Consider the following 12,426-nt stretch of genomic DNA (forward strand, 5'->3'; position numbering starts at 1 on the left):
ACACTTGTGCTCCCATCCATCATTGGGTCTAATAGCACTCCTTTTAAAAAACACAGTTTTACCTGTGTTGGGACCAGTCATGGAACTTAAGGGTGTCCTGGGGGGGGGGGGGTGGCTGTTGCCAGCTGCTGTTTCTTTTTCTTTTTTTTTCTTTACTTTATGAGGCCTATCTCGTGTCTCCCACCCACTAGCCTCCATGTTAGCATCTGAGGGTAGGGCATGCAATGAGAATGTGTTGAATATTGCCTCACCTCCGTAGCGGCTCAGCCATGTTCATCAACTTGTCCCCCATTGGACCACACCTCCCAATTGTGATGTTGCCAGTCTCTACCAGGGACTACCCGCAGAACAACCCAAAAAACATGCACTTTGTTCATCCTGAGGTCTGTCAAAATGATTGCAACCTAGCAGGAGACGTTTATTATCATTGATATGATATTTCAGCTAGGTTTTTAGGTTATGCTTACGGTGCGTGGGCTAAAATAGGGCCTTCCAACCTTGTACAAAAGGTAGTCTGGTGTTAGCACTATGTGTGCTATTGCAGGTTATAGTTAATGCCCTGGCAGTCTAACCAGCACTCAATCTGTGAGCTGATGAGGTTAAATGGGTCAAGATTAAGGTGAATGTTGCCTCAAGGCATTAAAAGATAACAGCTCATTCCAGTGCCCTTTGTGTGGTCAAAGCATAAAGAAAAAGGGAACTTTTAGTCTAATACAGAGCTTGGAAAGAAACTTGAGTTTTATAGAGTGACAAACTGCATGTAAAATTAGTGGGACTGACACAGTGGAGTTAAGAGGGTGAAATTATCAGAAATTTAATAGCAGTTATGTCCATTAGAATAAATCTGCATGTAGAGATACGGTGATGAAGATATGTACCTCAAGCATAAGAATGCACCTGGTAGCCTTTTATATAGAATATCTTATGAAGCTTTGATTCGAATGGGGCAGAGAGATAGAGTCATGTAATACTTAATGTAGGCTATAAAGTACATTGCATGGGGGGGAGGTGCATGATAGGAAGGTGGTATAAATCATGTTTGCCACAATATCTTGGGACAGTAATAAATATAAAGTCTAGATCAGTGGCCAAAACCTAATATCTCTATATAAAACCGTGAACATTCATGGTGCGATAGTTGAGTCTGCTGCTAAAATAAGGTAATGTCTGAGTCCTATAAAAGGTTGTGACAGACAGAACTAGGAGGGATGGGGCTGGTAGAGAGAGTGGGTGACTGAAGCTTCCTTGAGGAAGTGGACTCTAGGATGACAGACCCCATGAGTACAGGTCTTTGTGAAACAAAGTTGTTTATGGGTAATAGTTGCCCGGATGATGAGCTGGTCCTTATTTACTAATTCAGTTTACTCATTACTCAGTAGGATGAGAACAATCACGTTCACAAGCTTGCATTATTTCTTTGCCCTAAGCTGGATTCCACACAGCAGTGGGAATGACCTTGCAGCTGCTGCATATGTTTGTTTGTCCAGTACTTAAGAGGGAGGGAAATACTCAGAAAACTGCAGTATTGTTCTGATCGAGTGGGAGTCAAGACAGCAGGGTGAAATAGCTTTATAACCACAGCATGCTCTTTGTCTGAAGTTTTGGTAAGAGGTCCTCTCTACTACAAGACATATCTCAACAGGCCACAAAGAAGGATGGAGATGACATTCTTCAAGACTGTTCGGACAAACTGAGCTACCTAACAGGCCAGAGGCAGGTCAGCTATTGCTTCACCCCTTGTTTTTTCCTTTCTTTTTTGTTTTGTTTTAGGCTTAATGTAAACTTAATGTAAGCTGTATTATTATACATTGCACTGCATTTTGTGATTTATGTAGCCACAGAAAGCACTATAACAGAGTGCTAAAACTGAATGTTGTAAGAGGCAATAAAATGTTTTTGCAATGTTACTCCCATCAGAATTGCCTTCATAAAATGTACTTATTTATATATTTATATATTTGTACTTTGTTAACAAATAACAACTTATAGAATGAGTCTCAGGGAAAAAATGTTCCACACTGCATAGAAACACTGTACAGTATTAAACAAATACATTCACAAAATTGTACTTTAACTGCAAAGTATGAAAGGTTTTGACACAGTTAATATTCAGTCATACTGCTTGTCCTGCTGCTGGCTTCAGATGCTGGTAGTGACTTACGTTCACTTGAATACTTATGCCTCCAACCCTGCTCCTCCTCTGGCTTATATTCTCCTTCATCTCTTGCCTTCCCTTTCTAAAACAAACATAATAAGAGAGTGAGGGTGGCCTCTTCATCCTATGCCGCTTCCATTACACTTATGACTCTTGCTCTTTACTGTCTAACAAGGATGCTACTTTTCCATCCGGAAGGTTCACTGGATCACATTCTATCTCTTTACTTTTATTCTTTGGAGACCATTGGTATATTTAATTTATTACATGCATACATACAGTGTAATTGTGCTAGTCTCATAACGCAGTGCAATCTTCATAAAAACATCTAGATCTGTTACCTATAGGTATACACCTCAATTATCTTTAAATTAATTGTTCATTAAATAAACAAATGTAACAGAAGGCTATCTGCAAAAGCAAAATCATTTGCCAAACAACTGTACAATATTTCTTGTATTACCATCAGCTTGCAGATTTTTTAATGTATCTCTAATCTCTACCATCCAATGACAGCTAATGGAAACCTAACTCAGGTTATGAAGTATCACACCAACAATTGTTTTATGTACTTATGTCTAACAAACTGATAAGAAACAAATAGGTTAAATGCAAAAGTTGTGAGAATACTGAATACTGCAACAAGAGAAATTATCACCTGTGTTTTGTTGCTTTTCAGAGAGCGTGCAGGTGAGGCTGACCTATGGCAGAACCCAATGTGCTGGAACAGTGGAAGTTTTCAAACGAGAAGAGTGGGGGACTATCTATTCCGAGGGTTGGGACAAAATGGACGCTGATGTGATCTGCAGGCAATTGAACTGTGGAGTAGCCATAAAAGCCCTGCTGAATGCAGACTTTGGACAGGGTTTAGGACCAGTTTGGTTAACAGATGTGCAATGCTTGGGGAATGAGCGTTCTTTTTGGAACTGCAAATCACAGCATGCAAAAACAAGCACACATGAGAATGATGCCGGAGTAATTTGTTCAAGTAAGAATATAGTTATATTTTTTTGATATTTTGATTTTATTCCAGTGCTTAGGTGCTGCGGTAGCATTGTTGCCTCACAGTAAGATGTTGTCCTGTTCGATTCTCAGCTAGATCATCTTCTGTGTGGAGACATACGTGAATGGGCGTACCTTTGTTGAAGGTTGTGCGTCAGGGCCGGCAACTCGGCACGTGAAAATCTACTGCCAATCATTAGTGGACCGGAGTTCTGCTGTGGTGACCCCTAACCGGGAAAAGCCGAAAGAAACAACAACTTATGCTTAGATCGTGGTATATCTTTCTGTGCTGCATACCTGGAGACAGATCATCACATGAAGAGCAATGCTTGTATCCAAGCAATGCAGCTTCTTTCTCTAACTATGAAATCATGGTCAAGGGTCATATGTGTAATAGGTTTATAGGTGCATAGATGTTTGCTAGGCTAATGACTACAAGGGCCTTTTTAAGCCTAGCCATGTGTTAGAGTATGCTCAACAAGGTATTAAGGTTGAAAGTAATTCTGCTACAAATATTATCCCAAATCTCTGACAAGTTCTGATACCCTTGATAAGTGAAACCAGGGGCTTCAGAGATGAAACGTTTATGAGTAGGGGCCTGGGAGATAAACCATTTACACATTGCCTGTATCCATTGGAGACATAGGTGCCAAACCAGGGATGAATTTCCTGTTCCTCATCCAATTGTCCAAGTTGCACTTGAATTGGTTTAGGGGGAACTCTGTTTCACATGGGTGGGGAGCCTGTTCCAGAGATTGAGTAGGCTCTGGGATACATACCTGTCTCACCAGCAGGTCCTATTTATATCTCAGACAAGGTTTAAGTCTTTAGAACAGGTAGTTCTGGTGCTGTTTGTTTTGTGAATATGCAGGCAAACCATTAGAGTGGGATTTAGCAATGCCCTTTCTACCAGACATAGACCTCCCCCCAAAAGCCTGAAGGAGACTGAATGCAAGGATAGGGCCTTGAAGCAGTCTGCATAGGATATTTTACTTATGCCCTGTATTCTTTTAGTGAGGAACCTCTGTGAACGTTCCAACTGTTGGATATCCCTCAGAGCCACATGCTCCAGGGATCTAAACCTTGTCATCACAACAAACAAAACATGCTGGAGGGATAGGTTCCTGACCCAGAGACTCCCCAGACTCTGGAATAGATTTCCCATACATGTCAAGCAGAGTGCTTCTTTGGTCCTCTTCAAAAGGAACCTTGACGATTGGATGGGAGAAAGGAAATTCACCCCGGGGATCACGTCAGCCGCCCTGCTAGACAGGGGTCCAGGGAAGTAAATAGTGTGGGAAGAAATAGCCAGGGAATTGTTATGGCTAGGCTTCTATAGGCCCTAGGTCTGATAGCCTAGTACCAACCTATGAACCTATGAACCTATGCCTGATTAGGCACATACTAAAAGGGGCACTGTACTCAGTGACAGGTCTGATGAATACTGACTACAATGGAATAATGACTTCCTTGGACTTAGATGCCATACCTTTATTTATAAGCTAACAAACATAGAATGATTTCCTCACTATTGTAGACCCATGATGGTCAAAGGCTAGATTACCGTCTGTGTGTGTGTCCCTAAGTCCCTGACTACTAGGTCAACTCTAAGGGATGTGTTGTCAATATGATAGTTACCAGGGGTGGATGATTTCTGGAAGGATACTATTATGAATTTCTTGGCATTTAGTTTTAGTCTATGGCTCTGAAACCAGTTGTTTGCCTGTGTCAGCTCTTCCTGGAGAACACTTGCATCAGTGTGGGATTCAATGACAGCTCCTAATTTGCAATCATCTGCAAATTTATTCAGCCAGACACCACTGACATTGGCCTTGACTTCAGAGTAGTAAATGCCAAAAAGGACTGTTCCAATAATCGATCTCTGTGAGATCTACTTGTGACTGGCCTCTTTGTAAAGGTAGACTTCCCAATTCTAACTTCCTGGGTCCTGTCTGTGAGCCAGTTGGTTATCCAACAGGTGACGTACAGATTTGTACCTAACCTCTTGAGTTTGTCAACAATGCCAAAGTGGGATGTGAAGGCTGCCATCCCAGCTAGCTGGAATTTTGTAAATAATTCTATGTCATTTGTGAATAGTAGTATGATTTGTATGCTTGTCTTACAAATGTAAGAAAACTATATTATATGTATATTAAACTACTGGTGCAGAAGTGTATGTTGAAGGGTATGTTCTGTACTGAGCTTCAGGAATGTAGCCACAGTGTACCCTGCTGCAAAAGAACAGAAATCTGTATAAACTATATGCCTGTTCAAATGTATGTTTTCATGGTAGAAGATGGAGCATACAAAGTTAACTTGCAAACCCTGAGAAAATAGGTAAAGAGTTTTACGATGGTGTTTATCTCAACTAGGAGACAGGATATATGCAGCTAGAAATTCTTTCTGTCTGGAAACAGATATAATTACAGGTTCCAAAGGTAAAAGTGTGTAGCTGTTTTATGACTTCCGGTTCCAGGCAAACATCTGAGAGACAAGTATTTGTGACACAGAGGTGCTAAATTTTATGTTTCTGTTAGCCTGGGAACTGAAGGCAAAGGTGACAAAGAAGGATGTAATCTGAGATAACCCAGCAGAAATGTTTAATAGTAATTTAAGAATTATCTCAGAGAGCGAGCTGGACATTTTGTATTTGTCTTTGGACCTAGAAACATTCACCCAGCACTTTTGCCTGTGTGTTGCTCTGTAAGTAACACTTAGATTACAGTGATTTCTCTAGACAGGAACTTAGTAAGATTAGTTTAGATGTTTCCTGTATTAATGTGAGACTGTCCTGCAATGTTTTAAAATATTTCCTGTGTTTCGGAACTCTGTTGTCACTGTATTGAGTTATTGAGTATTGTATTGTGCTTTTATTACTTATTATTAAATGTATTTAAACTTTTTTAATTGTGGCTGGTTTGTTTAGAGATATTTAAGCTCTTAGAGTACTTGCATATGTATTTGGTGACACTGTATAGGCCACTCCTAAATAGCCTTGCTGTTGGTCACACTTACCATTTGGATAATAGTAACATTAAACAGTAGAATTGGTCACCCTTTGTAAGGGCCTTATAATAGCTGATAAAGAGGGGTTGGTGGCAGCTGGTACTACCTTATAGTCTGGGCAGAAGGGAGCATAGTTAGTAATTCTTTCCAAGGCGATCATTTCCATGATAATTCTTTCCAAGTCTTTATAAATAAGACTAGCGAGACTTATGGGTCTGTCATTTCCAGAGTCTGTAGATGGCCCACCTTTGTGCAGAAGGATGACTGCTGCTGTTCTCATTCATGAGTAATGAAACCAGTTTGGAGACTACAGTTAAATAGCAATTCCAGAAGGCCTGATATTGTTTGGGGCCATTGATGCAGTGTTCTTGGCCTTGAGAGAGAGAGAGAGAGAGAGAGAGAGAGAGAGAGAGAGAGAGAGAACATTAAAGACCTGTTCTCTAGTGATACAGGGGGAGTTATATTTGATGGTATTACCTGAAGGAAGGCTGAGGGGGAGATAGGAGTAAAGTTGGAGCTGAATTTATCAGCTACTAGGTTTTCTATATCTTCTGGCTCAGTATAGGTGGCTCCAATTACAATGAGCTTTGCATACAATTGTGTATTACATTTGAGGTTGCAGACATAGGTAAAGAATGTCTTGTGGTTGTCTTTGGGCTGGGAGGCCAAATTTACCTCAAATATGACTTTAGTAGAATTTATTTGTCCTCTGAGTTGTTTTAGTTTGAGAGTGCTTTTATCCTGCTTGGTGCTACACCTCCTAAGTTTTGCCATAATATTCTTCCTTTTGTTATACAGCCTATTTATTTTGTGATTCTACCAGTGTGGCTTGTTTTTTGAGTTAGTTCTGTACTTCTTCCTGGTGGGTACAACTGCCTCTATGCAGCTATTAACATGTTTGTACAGGGTTTCTGTGAACAGTTCTGCATAGGCAGCAGTGTTCTCAAGGTTTATGGGGGCTTGAAATTTGCCAGATTATCACTTAATAGCAGGAAGCTAGCCTTAGTTAAGTTCCTGAATATTCCAGGTTTAGCTGGGGGTCAAGGTAAAGAGACCATTTTGTGGTCTGACCTTACCAGGAAGACTTTACAGTAGGGGGTGTGCAGCCCACTCCAATATTAGTGAGGATCAGATCCAGTATGGTTGCACCCCTGGTTAGTGTACTGACAATCTGGTCCAGGGAAGGTTGTGCTTACAAATTTCAGGAATCTCTGTGCCTGTACATTTGGTGTTGCATAGGATTCCCAGTTAATAGTGGGGTAATTAAAACTGCCCATAAATATGATATTGGGTTGGATGGTGAGCGTTTCCAATAAGTTTAAATATATGGTATTGGTTTCCTGGGTCATATAAGGTGGCCTATAGCTTGCAAGGAAGTGGTATTGGATTTTGCCTATGGTGATTTGAACATAGAGCAGCTCAAGTGCATTTTCCTGTTTGACCAGTCTTGAGGTATATTTATTTTTGATGTAAATTGAGACACCTGCAACTTTTGTCCCTGTCTGTATAGTAGCTGGTCTAAATGTGTGGAAGGCATTATAACATTGCACTGTTGGTGTGCCCTCTGTGGCTTTAAATCATGTCTCAGTGACTGCACAGACATCAGCATTCTCCAGGGCGAAGAGAGCTTCTAGGATTTTGATTCCTCCTTCTGCAATCATCCTCATCTAAGGGTAGCTACAAAAATGTTGAGTTGTTTTGTGATGAAAGCAATGACATTCCACATTTATTATGCCCATAATTTAGCCTGCCTGTCAGCTTTTTCCAGATGTTGCAACTAGTATTAGCCAATGCAGAATAAATTAATTCAAACAATATTTTGAAATTCTACCCTGCAGAGGTACCTCTGTGGTGCTGTAGAAATACTTATTATCCAGTTGGCCTAACCTCAATCCCATCCCAAATTCAGATGTATTGTGATGGGCCTTGTCATTTATTCCATCATTAAGCAGGAAAAACTATAAGATGTAGCACCAAATTATGTGAATACAAATGTCAACCAATATCCCAAGCACTGATATGTATGTGCAGTATAATAAACAGAAATAATTTATATCCCGTTCCTCACTCAGACCACTGTATATTTGCATCTCATATTTTAAATTTACATTTTTGCTTTCATGTCCCTTAAAATTTTTACATGCATTTAATGAAATCTTTTGATTTTACATTCAGCAATAAATGTCTTCAGTGCAAGTAGGAGAACATAGTCACTTGAGGCTAAGAGGACATCATGTTTGAAAAATAAAGATGCAACCCTCTCTCCTCCAAACTGGATGCCTCTCAGACCTTGGTTGCTCTTGATATTCTGTCCATGAAAATCACAAACAAATGGTAAGACAATCCACACTTTGCTAGATTTCCATGCCCATGTCTAATTTGTTTGACTTGACACTAAGAAAACCGAGAAAATTATCACTTCTCAAATAAAGAGCTTGAATGACCTGAAGCTTTATATTATTGTAGTATCTCTCACAAGACATTTCAGAGTACAGAGTCATATGTCTTCTCAAAATCATAAATGACACATGGAAAACGTCCATGGCCCCTCAAATATCTGTAGAAAGACAAAGACTTAATCCCTTGTTTCATGGCCAGGATGGAATCTGCGTTGCTCCCTCTCAATCTAGCTCCTGATCCTTATCCAAGTGGAGCACACCCCCCCATTTTCTTTTTGAAAATGAAGACCATTGTCCCAGTTTACTAGTCCAGAGGTCTGTTAAAGACTTCTATGCTGAAAAGGCATGTTAACTATGATGCCTAGCATCAGCAGTGACAGACAGATTGCATCAATCTCCACAGAGATGTCACAGTAAAAATTTTTAGTCTCTGCAGTGACCTCATCTATGCAAGTGAATTCAGATTCATCCTCTGTTTCTGGCACTGCATCCTCAAAAGGGGGCACATCCATAGGACTAAGGAGTTCCTCAATGTGTTTCTTCTACATCATAATAACATTCCCATTCAAGGTCAGGATTTCCGCAGCATTGCTGAGAACAGCCTGAGCAATAGCCTGCCACTAGATTTTTTCCCCCCAGAACCTTGTGGAGCCCATATAATATTCATTCATTCATTCATTCATTCATTCATTCATTCATTCATTCATTCATTCAACACAGCCTCACAAAACTCCATCCATAACTGGGCTTTGGCTTCAAATGACTTGTGTAGCTGCTGCTTTCTTGGCTTGTTGGTACCTGTCAGTAAGATCTAGAGAACATCTTTCTAGCAAGGCCTCTTATAGGTTTATAGGTTTGTAGATTTATACTAGACTAATGCCCACAGGGGCCTTTATAAGTCTACTCATACATCCCAAATGTATCCAACAAGTTTTAGTGCCCTACAGGTTATTATAAGGGGTATACATAAGCTATGGCATGGGTGATCAAGCAATTACAGGCTGCATCTGTCAATGAGAGACATAGATGCCAGACCAGGAGTGAATTTCTGATTTTTCATCCACTGAACCAGGTTGCTCCAGAGAAGGGGTATTCTTTGAGAGACATATCTATCCTCCAACATGTTCTATTTATGCTGCAAACAAGGTTTAAGTCCTTGGATTAGGTAGTCCTAATGCTATTTTTGTGCTGATATGTAGGAGGTCCATCAGAGCAGATTCCAGGGATGCCTTGTATGCAGTCTGTTGGAGACAGAGTACAGGGATGGGGCTTTGTGATGATCCACATAGGACATGTTGTTAATGCCCTGTATTCTTTCTATGAGGAACATCTGTGGACATTCCAGTTGTTGAATGTGCCTGGTTAGGTACATACCAAAGGGAGTATTGTACTCAATAATGGGTTTGATGAGTACTGAATACAGTGGAATAATGACTTCCTTGAACCTAGATGCCATACCCTTACTTATAAGTTGAGCAATATAGAATGATTTCCTTGCTAGCTCAGACTCATGTTGGTCGAAAGACAGGTTACCATCTACAAACATCCTCAAATCCCTGACTACTGGGGTCTAGTCTTAGAGGTCCGTTATTAATAAGCTAGTTTCCCGGAGTAGCTGAATTCTCAAAGGACACTATTATGCATTTCTTGGCATTCAATTTTAAATCATGGCTTGGGCACCAGTCATTTGTCTGTGTTAGCCATTCTTGGAGGATATTAGTGTTTTGGGAAGGATTCTATGATAGCTCCTAGTTTACAATCATCTGCAAACTTGATCAGCGGCAGAGGTTGTTGATGTTTGCCTTGACTTCCAAGAAGGAAATGCCAAAAAGGATTGGACTCAGTACAGAGCACTAAGGGACTGCGCTAGTGTCCAACCTCTTTTTGGAGTAGGATTAACCTATCCTAAATTTCTGGGTCCTGTCTGAGCAGATAACATAGAGGTTTATGCCTAATTCCATGAGTTAGTTTACAATGCCAGAGTGGAGTATTGTACCAAATGCATTAGGCAGGTGAAAGTAGGAAATATGCACCATTCTGCCCTCATTTATTGCATTGGTGACCTTCTCAAAGAAGTTAACCTGGTTTTGTAGGCACAATCTGCTCTAGATGAAACCAAACTAGATTGGATCCAGTGCTTGAAGATTTTCTATGCCATTATTAATCATATCCATGATAATTCTTTCCATGGCATTGCATATGATGCCCTTTTGACTTGGGGGTCTGTAGTTACCAGTGCCCATTGATGGCCACCATTGTGCAGAGGGATGACTGTTGCAGTCCTTCATTCACATGGCACAAACTGTTCTGGGGGCTATGATTAAACAGTGACTCCAGTAGTCCTGATAGGTCATGTTTTATGCTATTTAGGAGGCATCTTGGAATATTATTGGGGCACATCATTGCAGAATTCTTAGCCTTTGGAGAGTGCATTTAGGATCTGCTTCCTAGTGATAATTGGTGGGGGGGTATGTTTCATGTTATTTTCTGGGGGTGTGGCCAGGGGAGGGGCTAAAATTGGCACCAAATTTGTTGGCCAGTTGATTTGCTATATGATCTGGCTCCATGTATGTGGCTTCATTTACAATTAGTTTTGCACACTGATATGTACTGCCTTTGAGGTTGCAGCCATAACTGAAAAAAGCATCATGTTGTTCTTGGACTAGGAGGCTATTTTTGCCTAAAAGTTAGTTTTGATAGACTTGATTTGTCCTTTGAGTTGTTTGTTTAGATTGATGAGAAGATTGCTATCCTGCTGGACATTGCACTTCGTAATTTTTGCTATGACTTTCTTCATTTTGTTGCGCATTCTATTAATGTTTGGATTCCACCAGGGTTGCTTCTTTTTTAAGTTTCTTCTGAGGTTATTCCTGGCTGGTACAGCTGTCTCAGTGCATCTTTAACATGATTATATGGAGTTTCTGTGAACAATTCCACACTGGTAGCTGTGTTCTCATGGTGTTTTTTTTTGGGGGGGTCTTTAAATTTTGCCAGGTTATCACTTAATAATAGGAAGTATTACTTAATAATAGGAAGTTTGCATAAGAATAGGTCCTAAATGTTATTGGGTTAACTGGTGTTGCAGGTCTGATTTTTATTTCAAATGGTCCAACCTTACCACTAGGTGTGTGCAGCATTCTCCCATGTTTGTGAATACCAGGTTCAGTATGTTTGCACCCCTAATGGATGTATGGACTATCTGGTCCAGGATGGTTGTGTTTACAAAGACCAAGAATATCTGGGCCTACAAGCCTGGGGTTGTGCATGATTCCCAGTTTGTATTGGGGTAGTTAAAGTCGTCCATGAATATGGTATTGAATTGAAAATTGAGTGTGTACAGTAAATTTAAGTATGAGCTATGAGTTTCCTGAATCAGAGAGGGTGACCTATAGCTAGCAAAAATATGGTGTGGGACTTTGCCTATAATCATTTGGACAGGAATGAGCTCACGTATGTAGTCCTATTTAATCAGCCTTGGGGTGAGTATGTTACTGGTGTAGATTGAGACACCTCCACCTTTAGTCCCTGCCTGTTCAGTAGCTAGCCTATATGTGTAGACAGCATTGTAGCTCTGTACTGCTGGGATATTATCTATGATTTTAAACCATGTCTAAGTAACTGCACAGTTGTCTACATTCTCCAGGATGAGGAGAGCTTGGAGAGAGTGGCGTTTGTTGTTTAGGTTCCTGATATTAAGTAGTGACACCTTTAGATTCCCTTGGGTTAGTTTTGCTATGTTAGAAGGTTTGCCAGTTTGGCATTGCCTTAAAAATACATTATGGGAAGGGCAATGTTTTTTTAGCCGATATTTGAAAGCCTAGAGATGACAGGTGCTGACCAACCTTGGCAAAACAATGTGGTCTG

General features: G+C 40.4%; 1 protein-coding gene across 1 annotated transcript in view; it reads left to right on the forward strand.

Moving 5' to 3' along the window:
* The window catches only part of LOC122808441 (scavenger receptor cysteine-rich type 1 protein M130-like), a gene marked incomplete in the record, with an annotated part of 758,816 nt that overhangs the window by 220,039 nt on the left and 526,351 nt on the right, over nucleotides 1-12,426 (forward strand). Inside the window, 1 exon segment of the mRNA XM_044079404.1 lies at nucleotides 2,835-3,143. Coding sequence (XP_043935339.1) covers nucleotides 2,835-3,143 — 309 coding nt within the window.

Source organism: Protopterus annectens, chromosome 8.part0 (assembly GCF_019279795.1).
Source record: "Protopterus annectens isolate FY-2018-M chromosome 8.part0, PAN1.0, whole genome shotgun sequence".
Classification (NCBI taxonomy): domain Eukaryota; kingdom Metazoa; phylum Chordata; order Ceratodontiformes; family Protopteridae; genus Protopterus; species Protopterus annectens.